Source organism: Malaclemys terrapin, chromosome 21 (genome assembly GCF_027887155.1).
Source record: "Malaclemys terrapin pileata isolate rMalTer1 chromosome 21, rMalTer1.hap1, whole genome shotgun sequence".
NCBI classification, from domain to species: Eukaryota; Metazoa; Chordata; order Testudines; family Emydidae; genus Malaclemys; species Malaclemys terrapin.
Window position 1 is genome coordinate 5,659,306 of NC_071525.1, and position 19,753 is coordinate 5,679,058.

Genomic DNA, 19,753 nt, shown 5'->3' on the forward strand with positions numbered 1-19,753 from the left:
CAGTGTGCACTGGGCAGGTATTAGCCCAAGCTTTACAGATGGGGAAACTGAGGCACAGAGGCGTTACGGGATGGATGTAAGAGAATTCAGATCTCCCGACTGCTCATGCATGCACTGCCCTGTCTGCTGCCACATGAAGTGTAAAGGGAGAGCAGCCGAGAAGCTTTGGCTGAGAGGGGAAGCTTAAAAGAGCAACTTCTCGGCCTAAATTGAATAAGGAGAAATGGGTTTCTTCTTTACTTGTGACTGCATAGGGGAGTAGCCTATTCCGTTCATGAGGAGAGCTGCAGGGCCTAGCCTTCAGAGGAGCGGCATAGGCAGTTAGTGACCATAGCGTGGGCTGGGAGCATCAGACCCTGGAAACATTCCCTTGGTTTAGTTTCCAAGTATGTGTTCTCTCTCCCAATCTCCTTGGCTGTTGCTTTCCGCCTGTTGCTTCATGCTGTAGCTGCATCATTTCAACTGCACGGCCTTTGGGGATAACTTATTTAGAAGAACTTGAGCAAAGCAGTTTTCTGCTGCACTTTCTTGGGGGTGGGAAGGAGGCAGTATCTATCATACCTTACCTGCCTGCTGAAAAACCAGGTGCCAAGCCGCTTCAAGTGGGACATATGGTAAACCTCCACTCTTAAAAATAGATGAAGTAGCAGCGTTTAATTCCCTAATGAGGCTTTGTTTGTAATCTGGAAAAAGGGGACCAGGCTCATCCCACTGGCAGACACAGCATCTGCTGCACGTTGAGCAGAAGCTGTCCAAAACCACTTGGCCTTTGTGAGCTTTTGGAGAAATGATTGTAACTGGGCCGTCCCCGGTGTTAGGGATCAGATGAGATCTCCATACGTGGCCGTTTCAGACAAGAGCTGAGACGTGAAACGGGGCCAGTGTACACCCGTGGGTGAAGTTTGCTTCACCTGTAAATGGCTGGTTTGAATTTAGCGAATGGCAGTAGTGATGTCACGGGACGGCTGTTTGCTGGGCTTGTGTGGAATCAGGTGGGGGGGTTTCATCCTAGTTCCTTCTAAACCGATGTCCCTATCAGCCAAACCCTACTGCAATTAGCACTTAGTTATCTCTAACATTGGGGAGGGGAGTTAATATTTCAAAGGCGGTAACCCCAGTGGGGGTGGGAGGAGTGGAGTGGGGGGAGAAGGAAGAACAGAGCCTCATGGGGCAGGGAGGAGAATCCCAGGGCCCAGATGAGGAGGAGGGAGTTGGCTGGTTGCTATAAGAAAGCAGCTGGCTGGAAGGGAACCCTGCCTCCTGCCCTTCTCAAGATGGCGACCACACAGGGGTGACAATTATGGACCTTCCCAAGATGGCGTCTCCCCAGCCGGGGAGGGGCGAGGCCACGTGACTCTACCAAGATGGTGGCCGCCGGCGGAGGAAAAAAAAGCGTGCCCTTCCCAAGATGGCGGCCCCCTCGCTATTCACTTATGATTGGAGGGGAACTTCCGCCCCGCTTCCCGGCGTGCAGCGCGGTCCCGGCCCCGCCGGCTTCCCGTTCCCTCTGCGCCCGCCCTAGCAGCGGCAGCCGCGGCGCAGTCAGTCGCACGGTGGGCAAGATGGCGGACGTGCTGGATCTGCACGAGGCGGGCGGCGAGGACTTCGCCATGGACGAGGATGGGGACGGTAATGGGGGCCCGGGCCGAGCCCCGCCCCCAACTGGGCCTTGTCCGGTTCCGAGCCCCAGGCCCGGGCTGGTTCTGGCCCGGCCTCCCCCCGTGCCCGGCTCCCCCGGTTCTCAGCCCCGCACCGCCCCCGCCCGGCTCTGACCCGGCCTCCCCCGTGCCCGGCTCCCCCGGTTCTCAGTCCCGCCCCGCCCCGCCCGGCTCTGACCCGCCCTCCCCCGTGCCCGGCTCCCCCGGTTCTCAGTCCCGCCCCGCCCCGCCCGGCTCTGACCCGCCCTCCCCCGTGCCCGGCTCCCCCGGTTCTCAGCCCCGCACCGCCCCGCCCTGACCCGGCCTCCCCCGTGCCCGGCTCCCCCGGTTCTCAGCCCCGCACCGCCCCCGCCCGGCTCTGACCCGGCCTCCCCCGTGCCCGGCTCCCCCGGTTCTCAGCCCCGCCCCGCCCCGCCCGGCTCTGACCCGCCCTCCCCCGTGCCCGGCTCCCCCGGTTCTCAGCCCTGTCCCCGCCCGGCTCTGACCCGGCCTCCCCCGTGCCCGGCTCCCCCGGTTCTCAGCCCTGTCCCCGCCCGGCTCTGACCCGGCCTCCCCCGTGCCCGGCTCCCCCGGTTCTCAGTCCCGCCCCGCCCCGCCCTGACCCGGCCTCCCCCGTGCCCGGCCTCCCCCGGTTCTCAGCCCTGTCCCCGCCCCGCCCGGCTCTGACCCGGCCTCCCCCGTGCCCGGCTCCCCCGGTTCTCAGTCCCGCCCCGCCCCCGCCCGGCTCTGACCCGGCCTCCCCCGTGCCCGGCTCCCCCGGTTCTCAGCCCCGCCCCGCCCCGCCCGGCTCTGACCCGGCCTCCCCCGTGCCCGGCTCCCCCGGTTCTCAGTCCCGCTCCGCCCTGCCCGGCTCTGACCCGGCCTCCCCCGTGCCCGGCTCCCCCGGTTCTCAGTCCCGCCCCGCCCCCGCCCGGCTCTGACCCGGCCTCCCCCCGTGCCCGGCTCCCCCGGTTCTCAGCCCCGCTCCGCCCCCGCCCGGCTCTGACCCGGCCTCCCCCGTGCCCGGCTCCCCCGGTTCTCAGCCCCGCCCCGCCCCGCCCTGACCCGGCCTCCCCCGTGCCCGGCCTCCCCCGGTTCTCAGTCCCGCCCCGCCCCGCCCTGACCCGGCCTCCCCCGTGCCCGGCTCCCCCGGTTCTCAGTCCCGCACCGCCCCCGCCCGGCTCTCGCCCGTCCTCCCCCCGTGCCCGGCTCCCCCGGTTCTCAGCCCCGCCCCGCCCGGCTCTGACCCGGCCTCCCCCGTGCCCGGCTCCCCCGGTTCTCAGCCCCGCTCCGCCCCGCCCGGCTCTGACCCGGCCTCCCCCGTGCCCGGCTCCCCCGGTTCTCAGCCCCGCTCCGCCCCGCCCGGCTCTGACCCGGCCTCCCCCGTGCCCGGCTCCCCCGGTTCTCAGCCCCGCCCCGCCCCGCCCTGACCCGGCCTCCCCCGTGCCCGGCTCCCCCGGTTCTCAGTCCCGCCCCGCCCCGCCCTGACCCGGCCTCCCCCCGTGCCCGGCTCCCCCGGTTCTCAGTCCCGCCCCGCCCCCGCCCGGCTCTGACCCGGCCTCCCCCGTGCCCGGCTCCCCCGGTTCTCAGCCCCGCCCCGCCCTGACCCGGCCTCCCCCGTGCCCGGCTCCCCCGGTTCTCAGCCCCGCCCCGCCCCCGCCCCGCCCTGACCCGGCCTCCCCCGTGCCCGGCTCCCCCGGTTCTCAGCCCCGCCCCGCCCTGACCCGGCCTCCCCCGTGCCCGGCTCCCCCGGTTCTCAGCCCTGTCCCCGCCCGGCTCTGACCCGGCCTCCCCCGTGCCCGGCTCCCCCGGTTCTCAGCCCCGCCCCGCCCGGCTCTGACCCGGCCTCCCCCGTGCCCGGCTCCCCCGGTTCTCAGTCCCGCCCCGCCCCCGCCCGGCTCTGACCCGCCCTCCCCCCGTGCCCGGCTCCCCCGGTTCTCAGCCCCGCTCCGCCCCGCCCGGCTCTGACCCGGCCTCCCCCGTGCCCGGCTCCCCCGGTTCTCAGCCCTGTCCCCGCCCGGCTCTGACCCGGCCTCCCCCGTGCCCGGCTCCCCCGGTTCTCAGTCCCGCCCCGCCCCCGCCCGGCTCTGACCCGGCCTCCCCCCGTGCCCGGCTCCCCCGGTTCTCAGCCCCGCCCCGCCCCGCCCTGACCCGGCCTCCCCCCGTGCCCGGCTCCCCCGGTTCTCAGCCCCGCCCCGCCCCGCCCTGACCCGGCCTCCCCCCGTGCCCGGCTCCCCCGGTTCTCAGTCCCGCCCCGCCCCGCCCTGACCCGGCCTCCCCCGTGCCCGGCTCCCCCGGTTCTCAGCCCCGCCCCGCCCTGACCCGGCCTCCCCCGTGCCCGGCTCCCCCGGTTCTCAGCCCTGTCCCCGCCCGGCTCTGACCCGGCCTCCCCCGTGCCCGGCTCCCCCGGTTCTCAGTCCCGCCCCGCCCCCGCCCGGCTCTGATCCGGCCTCCCCCCGTGCCCGGCTCCCCCGGTTCTCAGCCCCGCTCCGCCCCGCCCTGACCCGGCCTCCCCCGTGCCCGGCTCCCCCGGTTCTCAGCCCTGTCCCCGCCCGGCTCTGACCCGGCCTCCCCCGTGCCCGGCTCCCCCGGTTCTCAGCCCCGCACCGCCCCGCCCGGCTCTGACCCGGCCTCCCCCGTGCCCGGCTCCCCCGGTTCTCAGTCCCGCCCCGCCCCCGCCCGGCTCTGACCCGGCCTCCCCCGTGCCCGGCTCCCCCGGTTCTCAGCCCTGTCCCCGCCCGGCTCTGACCCGGCCTCCCCCGTGCCCGGCTCCCCCGGTTCTCAGCCCCGCTCCGCCCCCGCCCGGCTCTCGCCCGTCCTCCCCCCGTGCCCGGCTCCCCCGGTTCTCAGCCCTGTCCCCGCCCGGCTCTGACCCGGCCTCCCCCGTGCCCGGCTCCCCCGGTTCTCAGTCCTGTCCCCGCCCCAACCCCGCCCGGTTCTGACCCGAGTCCTGTCCCCGCCCCCGACAGGCTCTGACCCGGCCTCCCCCGTGCCCAGCTCACCCGGTTCTCAGTCCTGTCCCTGTCCCCGCCCCTGACAGGTTCATAGATTTATAGATTCTAGGACTGGAAGGGACCTCGAGAGGTCATCGAGTCCAGTCCCCTGCCCGCATGGCAGGACCAAATACTGCCTAGACCATCCCTGATAGACATTTATCTAACCTACTCTTAAATATCTCCAGAGATGGAGATTCCACAACCTCCCTAGGCAATTTGTTCCAGTGTTTAACCGCCCTGACAGTTAGGAACTTTTTCCTAATGTCCAACCTGGACCTCCCTTGCTGCAGTTTAAACCCATTGTTTCTGGTTCTATCCTTAGAGGCTAAGGTGAACAAGTTTTCTCCACCCTCCTTATGACACCCTTTTAGATACCTGAAAACTGCTATCATGTCCCCTCTCAGTCTTCTCTTTTCCAAACTAAACAAACCCAGTTCTTTCAGCCTTCCTTCATAGGTCATGTTCTCAGACCTTTAATCATTCTTGTTGCTCTTCTTTGGACCCTTTCCAATTTCTCCACATCTTTTTTAAAATGCGGCGCCCAGAACTGGACACAATACTCCAGCTGAGGCCTAACCAGAGCAGAGTAGAGCGGAAGAATGACTTCTCGTGTCTTGCTCACAACACACCTGTTAATGCATCCCAGAATCATGTTTGCTTTTTTTGCAACAGCATCACACTGTTGACTCATAGTTAGCTTGTGGTCCACTATAACCCCTAGATCCCTTTCTGCCGTACTCCTTCCTAGACAGTCTTTTCCCATTCTGTATGTGTGAAATTGATTTTTCCTTCCTAAGTGGAGCACTTTGCATTTGTCTTTGTTAAACTTCATCCTGTTTAACTCAGACCATTTCTCCAATTTGTCCACCACCCAAGTGGTTCTGACCCGGCCACCCTCTGTGCCCAGCTCACCCGGTTCTCAGTCCTGTCCCCACCCCCACCCCGACAGGTTCTGACCCAGCCTCCCCTGTGCCCAGCTCACCCGGTTCTGACCCGAGTCCTGTCCCCATCCCCGACAGGTTCTGACCCGGCCACCCTCTGTGCCCAGCTCATCCGGTTCTGACCCCTAGTTCCTCCCTGCCTTGGGATTGTTCTGAAACTTGCACCATCTGGGTCGAGCCTGGTTCTGATCCGATAACATTGACACCCCCTCCCCCTTCTACCGCAAATGGCCTGTTTCAGACCTCCTTCCAGTTGAAATTAACACATTGAACTTCTCTGCAGAAAGCATCCACAAACTGAAGGAGAAAGCAAAGAAGAGGAAAGGCCGAGGGTTTGGTTCAGGTGAAGATCTTGTTATGAACAATTGAGTTACTGTGTGAATCCGGAGGAGCCTCCTGTGTCATGTAGCTAACTGGAACGGTCTGGCTGCTTACTGGAGTCACCTGGCTGCTTCTAAACAGAAACTGCCCGATGGCTTAAGCCCCAGGAGTGTGTTTTAGGATGGGAATCAGGACTCCTGGGTTCCATCTGGGACTCGGTCACTGACTTGCTTTGTCCTTTGGCAAGTCACTTCAGTTCCCTTTGCCTCAGTTTCCCCCGTCTGTAAAATAGACCCCTCCAACTTATATACAAGGGTGACACAATTTGGCCAAGGTCACCAGGAGTCTGATTCTTATCCCTGTTTTAACTACTGGGCTTGTGTCACTCGACAGGATTGTATGTGCTGTAAAGCTTAAATGCAGGGACATGCGTGTGTGCCTAGCAGTGCTTAGAACAGCTAGAATACATAGTTAAATGTATTTAGACTGTAAACCCTTCAGGGCAGGAATTGTCTGCCACTGTGTGTGCAGTGCTTAGCACAATCGGGCTGTATCCTTGGCTGGTCCCTAAGCACTAGCATAATAAATGTTTCTAGTCATCTAAAAAGATCTTTGTCTCCCCCCATTGTGTGGCCAGAGGAAGGTTCGAGGGCCAGAGTACGTGAGGACTATGACAGCGTGGAACAAGATGGGGATGAACCTGGGCCTCAGAGATGTGAGTATCTGCTGGAGATGTTTGGTTTAGCATGTGTGGTCACCCAGCCTTGGCCGCGTGGGGTTGCTTGCACAGGACATCATGCTGTGGGGTTGCTTTAAAGATGGGGAGAAACCAGTTCTATTCCGAGAGACAGTGAGGTGTAGTGGATAGAGCACTGGACTGGGATTCAGGAGACCTAGGTTCTATTTCCTAGCTCTGCCACTGGTCTGTGGGATGACCTTGGGCAAGTCACTTCAACTCTTTGCACTTCGGTTTCCTCATCTGTAAAAAAAATTTTTGCGATCGACTGATGAAAAGCGCCATATACGAGCTAAGGATTATCGTTATAATGATATGTACATTGTGCCCAGACCATCCGCACTGTGTGGATAAATAGTGATTGTCTCCAGGGCTGTCAAGCTGCCTTTTTCCCAGGGCTAGATTCAGTCCTCCATCCGTTCTGCACCTGTTTTCACTTAGCTCCCTGCTGCCAATGGGTTCCAAGCTAAGCCGGGGGTCTGGCCAAGGTGTTGGGAGGATCCCTTTCCATCCTGCTTGGGTAGACACAGGCATTGTGTGCGCGCAGTGGGGTTTGCGTACCAAGCTGAGGAGGGCACCCTGCCTTCTGTGTAACGAGCGTTGCTTTTCCCTGCATGCCGTGGCTACAGCGGTGGAGGGCTGGATTCTCTTTGTCACCGGCGTTCACGAGGAGGCCACTGAAGAGGATATTCACGACAAGTTTGCAGAGTATGGCGAGATAAAGAACATCCATTTGAATCTAGACAGACGAACGGGCTACCTGAAGGTAGGATTTGGTGGATGGTCCAGTGGTTATGGCGTTCCCCTTTGGCTCAATTCCCTGCTCTGCCGCAGACGTGGTGTGTGACCTCGGGCAGGTCACTTAGGCCCAGATCCACAAAAGTATGTAGGCTCCTAACTCCCATTGGTTTCAATAGGTGCAAGGCACCTGAACACCTTTGAGGACGTGAGCCTTAGGCCTGGTCTACACTAACCCCCCAGTTCGAACTAAGGTACGCAACTTCAGCTACGTGAATAACGTAGCTGAAGTCAACGTACCTTAGTTCGAACTTACCGCGGTCCAGACGCGGCAGGCAGGCTCCCCCGTCGACTCCGCGTACTCCTCACCCCGAGCAGGATTACCGGAGTCGACGGGGAGCACTTCTGGGTTTGATTTATCGCGTCCAGACAAGACGCGATAAATCGAACCCAGAAGTTCAATTGCCTGCCGCCGAACCAGCACGTAAGTATAGACAAGCCCTTAGTGTCTTTGTGCTTCATCTGCATAATGGGGATAGCAACGCTGCCCTACCTCATGCGGGGGGCGAGGGGGGGGGGCGAGGGGGACTGTGAGGATAAATACCTTACAGATTGCATGGGGCTTGGATACGGTGGTAATGGGGACCAGGTAAGCTAGGCAGCCATACAGATGAAATTGCCCCCATGCAATTGGGAGAGGAAAATAAACAGCACAGGGCTGGGAGCCAGGAGCTCTGGGGTTGTGTTTGCAGCTTTGATAGGGGCAGGGTAATCTATTGGTTAGAGCAGGAGGGGGCTGCTTGGACTCTGAATTGCCGTGTGACCTGGGGTAGGTCACTTCAGCTCTCTGGGTCTCTGTCTCTAAATTGAGGAGAATACCGCAAACAAAGGCCTGTGAGGCTTTAATTAATCTGCTTTGTCTTAACTAATGTGCTTTGAGCTCACCAGGGAAGTCCTACTGAAGGGGTAGGGGACATATCATAGAATCATAGAATATCAGAGTTGGAAGGGACCTCAAGAGGTCATCTAGTCCAACCCCCTGCTCAAAGCAGGACCAATTCCCAACTAAATCATCCCAGCCAGGGCTTTGTCAAGCCGGGCCTTAAAAACCTCCAAGGAAGGAGACTCCACCACCTCCCTAGGTAACGCATATCAGTGTAATAGTTAATGCCCCTTCTCTATTAAATCCCTTTCTGGTTAAAACTAACAGTTCAAGGCACTAGTTTGGGGAAGCGTGTGTGTGTTTAATTGAACATCTCTATTTATGGTAGGGCCCACTCTATTTACTCCACTTACTGCCAAGTCGGTATTTCTCCTGCCACTGTTGACAGCGTTCCTGATGCCAACAGTGGAGCCGAGTGTACTGGAGGCTATCGGTCGGTTTCTGTGATCTGCTCTCAACGCTGGCCCAGCCTCTGGCGTGTTCGCTAAGCCCCCCACTGGGCCACTCGCTGACTGAGGCTTGTCTCCTTGCACCCCACAGGGATACACTCTAGTAGAATACGAAACGTACAAAGAAGCCCAGGCAGCGATGGAAGGTCTTAACGGACAGGACCTGATGGGGCAGCCAATCAGCGTGGACTGGTGCTTTGTCAGGGGGCCTCCGAAAGGAAAGAGAAGGTAAGATACAGCCAAGGTTGAGGGCTGACACCGGCTTGGTCCTCAGCTTGGCAGTCTCATCAGAGATATCGAGGATTGAGTGAGTCATGGAGTCTGAGCTAGCCTCAGGCTCCCTCACAAAGGGAGACCCTCCATGGCAGTGTGGAGAACACTTGCCTAGGGCTTTCTAGTGCTGGTGGAACGTGATGGATTGAGAGCCCTGAAGCCACTAAAGAACAAACAGGATTTTATGTTAGACCAACTGGAAATTCTTTCCCACGGAGTGATTCTCTCCCTCTTTTACCTGGAGCTGCTGCGTGAAACTCTTGAGTTCCTGCATTCAGTCCATGTGCATGCTCTAGGGGCTTTCACCTTAGCCTCCGTGCTTTTCATCCGGAGATGTTGGGAACTCGGTTTCGAAATTCCTGGGAACAGATTTTCCCAGAGGAAAATGTCCTTTGTGCTACAGACAAAGGAACTGCCTGAAGCAGGGCAGGAAATGTCAGTCTGTGCCGCCTGCTTCCAGGAACAGCACTCTGGGAAACGCCCTGTAGTAAAACGATGCTTTAGAGCCCTTCTGTGGTTTAGGATTCTGACGTTTCTGCTGAGGGGTGAAATTGAAGGCCTGACCGCTTGAGATCATGAAAAATTCAAGAACAGGAATGTTAACCCTGGGCTAAATGTCCAGTGGATCATGAATAATTCTCGCCAATCGGGAATTCTGTTGGATTGTGTTCTTCAGTTCTTTAATGGTCTGAGCAGGAGGTTGGCTGTCGAGAGATCTTACTAGTCTGGACCCAGCCATTGACGCATGTGACTTTGGGCAAGTCATGTAAGGGCTCTGTGCCTCAGTTTCTGTAAAACGAGAACCCGACTTACCTACCTTCAGTGAAGCGCACTGAGGTCTGTGCATGAGCTTTAAGAGAATATTTTCCTGTTGCTCTGCATTATTAAACACCTGCCAGCTTCCACTCCAGAGCTGGCTGCATGTCTTTGGCAAGGAACATGGGCCTTGTGCATAGAAGTCGTCGATAGCGTTCAAATCTTTCGAGATGTTAGATATATGCTAGCCTGAGCTAACTCTGTCCCTGTCTCTGTCTTCCAGGGGCGGGCGTAGGCGGAGCAGGAGTCCAGACAGGAGACGACGCTGATCTCACATTTCTCCATTTCCTTTTGGTGGTTCCTAGATGTAAATTCTCCCTGCATAGCTCTAGAAGCAGAAGGTCTCTCGTAAGCCGGCTGTGCAGATTCCTGTATCGATCTTTTTCTGGGTTTTTAATTGTGCTGCATTTTTACCTATGAGTTCTTGGTCATATTTTTGACAGCATCTGTAAAGTTCTTGATTTGTGTTAAGACGCTTAATCTCCTTTTGACCTCAGACACCTCAAATGAGAGAACTCATCCGGTGATGCTGAAGGGGGCTCTCATTTTGAAGGAGAAATGTTACCCATAAATACTGAATAAAAGTCTGCTTTTTTTTTAAAAAAAAGCCCTCTTCTGTTGACTGCCTGTATCTGTAAGGGAGGCTGTGTGTTTCAGTTGATGGGACATCAGATGCATGGGTTTCATTCTCAAGCAGAGGTTAGTCTTTGTCCAGCCTGTGGGTAGAGCGTATGGTTTTAGATTTTAACGGATAAGCACCCCCAATACAATCAGAATTGTTGTTTATATGGTAAGCACTGGAAATGGTTTTCAGTATTGTCTGCACCCCTTGTCCAGTGCAGTTTGTACAGGTAACGTCCCTGCTCCCTGGCTTGCATCAAGGGCTTGTCTAATGGAGCAGTAGTGTGGACTACAGTGAGTGTGATTTCTAAGGCCCAGTAATTCGTAACACGTTAACTGGTGTAGACCCTGCTGGGTTGCACTAAAGATTCCCTGGTTTGCTTTAATTTAGTGCTCTTTGAAACAGTACTTTGTGTACCTACAGAGAGAGAACCCTGAAAAACCTACGTAGAGCTCAAAAATTGCTAAAAATAACCCTCCAAAAATGAAATTAATAAACCCCAAAAAAGAAAAGCCCAACCTCTAGGGCATGGAGATTTATAGGGTCTATCTAAGGTCCTTATCTGACTTCTATCACTATAATATCGAAAAACCTTCAATGTATCTCTTTGCACAACCCTCCTGGGAGACAGGCTAGGACTATTAGTTGCTGTGTACAGAAGGGCTAAGCGAGCTGGTCAAGCACACACTGGAAGTCTGTGGCAGAACAGGGATATGAGCCCATGTGTCTTGGATCCTAGACTAGTGCCTTAACCACTAGACTGTCCTGCCTGTCAGTTGCTGGGTTGCTCTGCTTGGGGCCAACCGTTTCTTTTCGGCCACGAGAGCCCATCAGTTTCTTGCTGCATTAGACTTAAGGATGGGAAAAGGCTGAGACTGCACCACCAGGGTACGTCTACGCTACGGTGAAAGATGCATGCCACAGCCACGGCTTGCGCGGGTCAGCTGACGTGGGTTCGCGGGGCTATAAAATTGCAGTGTTGACGTCCATCTCTGTCACTGAGGGTGTCTAGAACCCAGGAGTCCTGTCATCCTCCTCTGACCACTAGTTCACACACTGACTGACGGGAGTTATTGGGTAGGGGGAACCCCTTGGAAATGTACCAGGACCCGCCCCCCCCCCCCCCTCCCTGTTTCTGTTGGGGGAGCAGAGGCTTTCTGCACTCAGGAACTGACTGGTGTATTCGGTGGGGGACGGTATCATGGAAGTGCAAACTTGGGGATCCCCTCTCGAGAGCAGGAGCCCAGGTTCCTTCGTGTGTGTTTGAATGGGGAGGTGGATCTGGAAAATAACAATACTCCCTAGCTCTTGTCTTCAGTAGATTTCAAAGCACTTTCCAAAGGAGGTCAGGAGCCTTCTCCCCATTTCACAGATGGAGAAACTGAGGCACAGAGAGGGCAAAGTGACTTGCTCAAGGTCACCTAGCAGCGGAGCTGGGCATAAACCCTGGGTCTCCTGAGTCAGGGATTTGTCCACTAGGCCACCCTGCTAGCAGACTTTTAGTGGCGACTTTTCCAAGGAGCAGAAGCCCACGGTAGTCCGCTCTCTGTGTCCACCTCCACCCATGCCAGCTGGGGAGTGTGCAGCCTGGCGCACCTCTGGGTAGCGAGAGACTGATGGGCACAAAGGGAGGGGATCAAGGAGAGGCCACCGGCTGAGAAAATAATCTAGATTTATTGGTGAATGCTTGAGTGAAGGAACAATTGCCCAGTAGCCCCCACTGGGCATGTTATGGGGGTCCCACTGGGCTCTCCCCTTGCTGGGAAGCCAGGTGTGGCAAAGGTCCACTCATATGAAGCTCTCCACTATCTTCTTCCTGCACAGTTCACACCTCCCAGCAGGCAGGGCCACATTAGCCGTCACCTCCAGTTCGTACTTGCCCGAGCCCCCCTGGTCCTCTCCGGCACTCCTGATGGGCGCGGCCGTGGTGGAGGCCCGGAAGGAGCCAATTGGCGTGGAGGCCTGCTCCTTCCTGCGGTGGGTGCAGCGGCAGACGAGCTGGATCTCCCTGCGGAAGTGCATGGTGAAGAGGCCATAGATGAGGGGGTCCAGGCAGGCGTTGAAGAGGCCGAAGAGGAAGAGGATGTGGCTGAGGGATGGAGGCACCTTCTTCCGGCTCAGCATCTCTGGGGAGAACCAGTACCAGAGGCCCAGGAGGTAGTAGGGAGTCCAGCACAGGACGAAGGTCAGCACGATGACAATGGACATCTTCAAGGTGCGCATCCTGGCCCGGGGGATGTTGTTGTAGGAGCGGCGGAGGTGGACCTCCTTGGAGGAGACTGCAGGGCAGAGGGAGGAGAGAGAATAAGAAGGGAGGGAACAGAGAATGAGAGGGGAGACACGGAGGGAAATTCTGCGGGGTGAAGCAGAGCGCTTGGAAGAGAACGAGGAAAGGAGAGCAGGAGAATGAGAACAAGAAAGAAACTGAGCAGAGGGAGGAGGGGAAATCCAATGAGAAGGGCAGAATGGGAAAGACAGGAGAAAAAGAGTGAGGGTCCCTATGTTCCAAGCCTGTGTGTATGAGTGCTGGCACAGGTCCCCGCAGCCTCCCAGAGCTGGAGAAATGCCCAGGGTGGAGGGCAGCTGGGAACTGGTTCCTGGCTGCCTGGCTTAATGGGCCGTGGCAGGCCACCCATGGCAGCGGGTGGCGCCCAGGGGGAGGTGGGGTGTTCTGCACGGGGCACCGAGCCAGGGCCTGCCACAGCCGGAGTGCGGGGGGACATGAAGGGGACGGTTCTCTGCAGCTAAGTGCTGGGGCCTGGGATTGATTTTCTCTTGGGGAGAGGCAGAGGAGGAAGACGGATGGAAAGATGTGTGGGGATGGATGGATAGGGAGAGGTGCACTCATTGGTGTACATGGTGCACACATGCATGTCCTCACATACACGTGTGCGCGCACACACACACCGGTCCCCCCATGCAGACCCTCTGCTGCAGTGAACAGGGGGGGGTCCATGCATGCTGGGAGCCCGCGGAAGAGGGCCAGGGGACACGAGAGGCAGGCCAGGCTCACCACAAGCTCTCTTCATCTTGCCGGAGATCTCGATGAGGATGCGGGAGTAGCACAGCACCATGATGAGCAGCGGCAGCAGAAAGAGGCAGGAGAAGGTGAACATGTTGTAGAGGGTCTCCTGCCAGTGGGCTTGGAAGCTGCCCACCGTGGCGCACTGGATGAAGTAGATGGGCTGAGAGCGGCTCACTGCGTGGAAGACAAACATCTGGAAGAGACGCCCCCCCGCCCGGCCCGGCCCGGAGAAACAGTTAGATCTCGGCACCCCCACAGGAGCTACACCCTGGACACAGCACTGGCCATCCAGCCTCGTATTCCTGCCCATTGCACCAGTGCTCCAGCATCGCTGCCTCTGGCCCATACCGGATCCATCTATCTAGGCCACCTCCAGACCATACTGTCCATCTCACTCATCCTCTGCCCATCCCAGATCCATTGGCCGCAGGCTGGTGTCCTGGCTGTACATCATCAAACCATTGGCCTGTCTCGTCTTATACCCCTAAAGCTCAGGGGTTCTCAAACTGGGGGTCGGGACCCTGCAGGGGGTCACGAGGTTATTATGGGGGGGGGGGGGTCGTGAGCTGTCAACCTCCACCCCAACCCTGCTTTGCCTCCAGCATTTATAATGGTGTTAAATATATCAAAAAGTGTTCATGTATAAGGGGGGTCGCACTGCGAGGCTTGCTATGTGAAAGGGGTCACCAGTAAAAAAAAGTTTGAGACCCACTGCCATAGCTGATCCATCTAGTTTGGTATTCCTGTATCCTGCCCATGCTACATCAGGTCATTGGCCCATCCAATCTATTCCCCCCACACCACAGTGCATCAGAGGCCTTTCTACCTAAACCAGACCCTGACAGTATCACAAATGCCATGGCAAAAGGAGGCTGCACCATGGGAAGCTTGTCCCGGGGTCCATTCCACGGTCCTTCCCTACCTGCACCGTTGCCATGGCGACCTACCTGAGGTAGTGCCAGCAGCACGCTCAGGGCCCAGGCCACGCACAGCATGGTCTTGTTCTTCTTCTTGGCATCGCCCATGCTCAGTGGGTGCAAGATGGCCGCCTGGCGGTCCAGGCTGATCACCACGGTGATGAAGGCTGAGGCATACATGGCCACCAGCTTGAGAAACATGAGGGCCCGGCAGGCCAGGTCGCCCGCATACCACTGCACTGTGATGTTCCAGGCTGCGTCCAAGGGCATCACCACAAAGGTCACCAGCAGGTCGGCCGCGGCCAGGTTGACAATGAGGATGCGGATGTGCGGCCTCTTGCGGTACTTCTGGGTGACGGTCCACAGCATGGCGATGTTGAAGCAGGCCGAGGAGAGGAAGAGGACGAAAGTGATGCCTACCCGGACCTTGGCAGCAGTGGAGAACGTGGGCAGCAGGAAGACCTCCTCGCCAGGCAGGCTGGTGTTGGCTCCACCGCCAGGCGAGACCTCCACCTCCTCCCAAGGCTGCCCACGGCTCTGGTTGCCCACGGCGGGCGACCCCGGCTTGAGCAGCTCACTGACCTTCATGCGGAAAGTGGCGTTCATATCGGAGGCTTGGGCATTCCCACCCAGAATCTGCACAGCAGCCTTATGGAGACGTGAGTAGCTGGGACCCAGGGGGCCGAATCCGGCTCGTCCCCGGGAAGCCAAGCTCCTCCTAGACTGTGGCAGGGCTCGGAGACCCTGAGCATGTTTTGCTGCTTGGATGGAGACGCCGCTAAACTGGAGCTGCCCGGCTTCTGCTCTGGATTTAACAAGAACCACCTTCTTCTGGCTCAGGGAACTTTATTCCTTCTTCATGGAGTGGCAGTTAACTCCTTCGTGGCTTGTGCTGGTGAGACTCAATAGGGACGGCTCCTCTGGCGACAAATGTCCCACAGTTACAGAAAGAGTTCGGGTCGACTCTCGCTTCCAAATCTCCACTGGGAGGAGCCGGTAGCTCCCCTCTGCTTTCCCAGTGGTTCCACTAGCCCTAGAGATGGGCCAGATTCACAGGAGTGAACAGGCACCTGTGCATCTCTGATCAGCCAATCAGGACTGGTTCTGAGGAGGTAACGCTTCTAGCTTGCATCTCATTGGCTGGCTCAATTTGGTGGCTGTCACCTCCCCAGCTGGGAGAAGTGCTCCTGTAATTGAATTCAGCTCTTAAAGACAATCCGTGTGGCTGGTGTGGGTGGAAGTTTAATACGGAGCCTCCAAGTTCTTCCGTGCCGTGACTCCAAACGCAGGTGCTCTCCTTCTGGGGTGCAAATTCGGCCTTAGCCCTGCCTGTTACAGGGTAAGATTCCCCCCGAGGGCTTCTCATTCCCTGACAGCCAGCAGCATCTAAGGATACGGCCCCTCTTGCGTGGTATTGGTGTCATCCCGGGTGGATGCACGTGGGCGAATTCCTGCCCACCCTGGCGCTTGCAGAGCAATGCGGAGACGCATCTGTATGGGGCGAGCTGTGCTTTACAGGGTGTGCGTCAATCTCTCACTCCCACCTCTGGGATGTGACAGAGCAGCCGGCGGCCTGAAGATCTGGCCTCTGTTTCCAGGAATCTGTGAATGGACCAAAAGAGATGTGTGTGTGAGCTGCTATTTTTCTATCTGCCACAAAGGGGCAAAAGGCAGGTCTAGTCTCCAAAGCCCATTCGATTGGGCTCTCTGCAGAGGGTGCCAGTTTCTGACTCAGAGGAGTCAACGCTCCCATTGGCTGACGGTCAGAGCATGAATGCCCCGGGGCAGAGCTCTGTTCACGGGACCAGCCCTCTGGGACTGAGGGTAGCAGGGGCCAGTGGTGGTTTTGGTGAGGTGGGATCAGCATCCCCAGGGCTGAGCAGTCCTGGGCCAGGAACTGGAGTGCCAGAGAGAACCACCGGGCCGCGCTGAGGCCAGATCTTGCTCCGGTTTGTGTCCATCACAGCCCCCACTTCTCTTCCTTACCCTGAGGGATACTTTGGGCACAGGACTGAGACCCACCAAACTCTCACTCGGGCCGCCAGATGGGGTCATCCTCCAGCCACTGCTAACCTGGATGGGAACGGGTGCTCTGAGGACAAAAGGCTCCAGATCCTAAAGTGGTTTTCAGAGCATGGGTCTGTGTGGGGGAGGAATAGCTCAGTGGTTTGAGCATTGGCCTGCTAAATCCAGGGTTGTGAGTTCAATCCTTGAGGGGGCCATTCAGGGATCTGGGGTAAAAATCTGTCTGGGGATTGGTCCTGCTTTGAGCAGGGGGTTGGACTAGATACCTCCTGAGGTCCCTTCCAACCCTGATATTCTATGATTCCCTGAGGACTGCTCTTCCAATGGTGAGAAGTCACTGACCACCCTTGCCACGTCCAGATCCCGGCGATCTATAGGTGAAATCAATCCAGCATCCATCGGAGCCCAGGGACTGGCTGAGAGTGACAAAAGAGGCTGACAGCAGCTGGCTGGCATTGATTCCTGTTATGCCCTGGTAGTTGCTGGCTCATTAATCAATTATTGCCCCGGGCTGGGGATCTTTTGCGGCTCTCAGGAGACACGGCTCCTCCGATTCTTGCTTTGTCTCCATCCACAGCTCCCCATGCCTGCCAGCAGCACCTCACTATCTTGCGCCCCATCCACTGCTGCCCGGCTGCTAGAAGCTCCCCATCTTTCATGCCCCAGCATTCTCCCATGGGTGCAGCTCCTCAGAGATTGCCAAACAGATGGCCCTGCTCAGTGTTGGCAGGAGGTGCCAGCCTGAGCCTCGGAGACCGCAGGTCAGCTCGGGCAACAGCAGGGCAAGACATATCGCATGGGAACGGTGCCCACACGGACTGAGAATCGGACAAACCCTGGGCTACGCTAGCCATGGAAGCATCAGTGTCGGGCCCGGCTGGTTCATGGGACTTTCAGCCTGCCTCCCCCAGAGCTGGGGGAGCAGCCGCCGGGTCGATCCGAGCCCAAAGGGGCTGCCTGTCTCCTGGCAGGTTCCAAGCCGGACCCCGGTGCAGGCTCTGTGCATGCCAGCCTGCTTCCGAGCACATCCCCATATGCCAATCTCAGCCACCTCACCCTGACCCATCCCAGCCGCTTTATTTTTAGCTCAACTGCTTGGAGGATTTGCCGGCGGCTGATTTATTAGTTGCTGGCAGGGAGGAATAGAGGAGCCAGTGATAAGAGGCAGAGGGCTGGAGCTATTTCCAGCAGCCCAGGGAATGTAGCTGCCTACCAGGGGCCTGGCACAGAGGCCTGTCCCACATTCTCATGGCTGAGCTGTCGCCAGGGGGTTTCCCCAGTGGAATCCCCTGGGATTTCCCTTGGCGTTAGAGCCACTAACTGGGGCATGTGTTGGGATGGGGGAGGGAGGCTGATTCTCAGTTACTCGGCCCCTCTGGATGATGCTGGAGTAGAGATGGGGAGTGATATTTCTGATGCCAGGATGCCCCCCCACCCTCCAAAATTTAGCTGGGCAGCTCCATCCTCTCAGGGAGCTATTTGATCACCAAACCCCGGCCCGCGGTGGTGATCCAGGCTACGTTTCAGCCGTAGACCTCAAAGCGCTTGACAAAGGAGGTCAAGATTATTATCCCCATTTCACACGTGGGGAAACTGAGGCACGGGAAGGGGAAAATGACTTGCTCACGGTCATCCAGCCGGCCAGTGGCAGGGCTGGGAATGAAACCGGGTCTCTTGAGTCTGTCTGGTGCCCTATCCACTAGGTTACACTGCCCCGCAGGGTGAGGGTGTAAACCTGAACCCCAACCACCCCCTCAGCTTGTAACTTGCGTTCACACTGACTTGGTGCCATGCATCTTAGACCTGGTCTGCCTGAGGCAACTGCGCCGGTTTAACTACAATAGTTCCTTAAACCTGAGTCAAACCAGCGCAGGGCTCGGTCTGCATGCTCTTATTTCAAGTTAACAGTCGCTTACTTCAGTTTAGCTTCAACCTGTTCCACCGTCGAGTTCAGCTAACCTGAGACCATCCTGCGCTGGGACCTGGGTGAGCCCCTGCCGGCTCTGCCATTGTCCCTACACTGCGGGCAGACGCCAGTGCACCGAGGACACCTGTCGTGGTAGCTCCGCCCACCTAGGTCCTGCCTCCCCTTTGTCTCCCTCTAGTGTTTAGAAGTAGGAATTGACATGGACTCATCGCTGCTCTGTTCAGCAGGCATCCGGCTCCAGCACTTTCCCTTCCCAGGGATGTCCCCGTCCGGGTTTTCTCAGGATCATCCCTTGTTTGAGGTAGCTGCCCCAGGACATCTGGAAGAGGACCTAGGACATGGCCAGCTGGCCAGTTTTATGGGCTCAGGGTCACCCCAGGTGTCATGGGGTTTTTTTGTACCTGGGGGGGGGGGCAGCTCCCAAGCCTCCTGATTGGGATTTGGTTCTCCTGGGAGCCCCCCACCCACCCTGATGGGAGTGCAGCCGAGGCCCAGGAAAGCAGGGCGAGCATTGGGCTCCATCCGCCCAGCAGTTATACAGCTAACACCGAGCGCCTCCCTCCTACCTCGCTATAGCCATTGAATAAGGCTGGGATTGGGGGAAACAGCTGCAATCTTGGAGGGAAGGCAGTGTTGCCTAGGGGATAGCGCAGTGGACTGCATCTTGGAAGACCTGGATTCTAGTCCTGACTTCGCTAGGGACCTTGGGTAAGTCACGTCCCCGCTCAGTTTCCCTTGTGTATATAGATGGTCAGCTCTTTGGGGCAGGGGCTGCCTCCCGCTATGTGTACGTACAGCACCTAGCACCATGGGGCCCTGAGCTTGGTCTGAGGCCTCTAGGTGCCACTCCAATATAAATAATAGCAATTTGGGAGGCTAATACTTTAAGCCACTAACCAGTCGCAAAATTGCCTGTCGTTTCGCTTTGGCTGTTGGTGTTGGCTCGAGGGGCAGAGCCCGGCAGGACTGCTGAATATTTCAGCTCCTAAGGGCGTTTGGGGCTGGTTTTATTTTTCCTAGTACGTGGTGCATTTTTTGTCTCATCCGGTCTGGGAGGAGGAGAACACGACAGCTGGCAAGCTGGGCTTTCTCAGCGCTGGAGAAGCTTTCCCTCCAGCCCCTGTCCTGCTCTGAACCTCCCGATGCCTTACAGAGCAGGGGGGCCTGGGAGTCGGGGCTCTTGGAGCTTCTAGTCCAAGCTCTAGGCGAGGGGAGTGGGATCTAGAACAAGGGGGACTGGGGCATCAGGACTCCAGGGTTCTGTGCCCAGCCCTGGGAGAGGAGTGGGATGGACCACACTGACTCCCCTCCTCAGCTCCCACCCCCCACTCCTGCCCTGAGCTACAGCCCCTCCAGTCTGCTTAATGGGCCGTTGTGCCCTGCCGCT

General features: G+C 58.2%; 2 protein-coding genes across 2 annotated transcripts; one reads left to right on the forward strand and one right to left on the reverse strand.

Annotated features, from left to right (window-relative positions):
* The first annotated feature begins 1,478 nt into the window (after window positions 1-1,478).
* RBM8A (RNA binding motif protein 8A) lies at window positions 1,479-10,340 on the forward strand. Its single transcript, XM_054011017.1, has 6 exons — window positions 1,479-1,629; window positions 5,858-5,917; window positions 6,533-6,610; window positions 7,261-7,397; window positions 8,853-8,989; window positions 10,074-10,340. The coding sequence occupies exons 1-6, from the start codon at window positions 1,563-1,565 to the stop codon at window positions 10,117-10,119; spliced, it is 525 nt and encodes a 174-aa protein (XP_053866992.1). The 5' UTR covers window positions 1,479-1,562; the 3' UTR covers window positions 10,120-10,340.
* A 1,787-nt stretch (window positions 10,341-12,127) lies between these two features.
* Window positions 12,128-15,799, reverse strand: LOC128827205 (gonadotropin-releasing hormone II receptor-like). Its single transcript, XM_054011016.1, has 3 exons — window positions 14,445-15,799; window positions 13,486-13,690; window positions 12,128-12,751 (listed from the first exon to the last, which is right to left on the reverse strand). The coding sequence occupies exons 1-3, from the start codon at window positions 15,018-15,020 to the stop codon at window positions 12,261-12,263; spliced, it is 1,272 nt and encodes a 423-aa protein (XP_053866991.1). The 5' UTR covers window positions 15,021-15,799; the 3' UTR covers window positions 12,128-12,260.
* Window positions 15,800-19,753: the final 3,954 nt, after the last annotated feature.

Bases quoted from the DNA above. Each gene is read 5' to 3' on its own strand.
- RBM8A (XM_054011017.1), top strand. From the start codon at position 1,563: ATGGCGGACGTGCTGGATCTGCACGAGGCGGGCGGCGAGGACTTCGCC. The intron at 5,918-6,532 runs GTGAAGATCTTG...TTGTGTGGCCAG, and splicing joins AGGCCGAGGGTTTGGTTCAG to AGGAAGGTTCGAGGGCCAGA. The intron at 6,611-7,260 runs GTGAGTATCTGC...CCGTGGCTACAG, and splicing joins TGAACCTGGGCCTCAGAGAT to CGGTGGAGGGCTGGATTCTC.
- LOC128827205 (XM_054011016.1), bottom strand. From the start codon at position 15,020: ATGAACGCCACTTTCCGCATGAAGGTCAGTGAGCTGCTCAAGCCGGGG. The intron at 13,691-14,444 runs GTAGGTCGCCAT...CGTCTCTTCCAG, and splicing joins TGCTGCTGGCACTACCTCAG to ATGTTTGTCTTCCACGCAGT. The intron at 12,752-13,485 runs GTGAGCCTGGCC...TCTGCCCTGCAG, and splicing joins CAAGATGAAGAGAGCTTGTG to TCTCCTCCAAGGAGGTCCAC.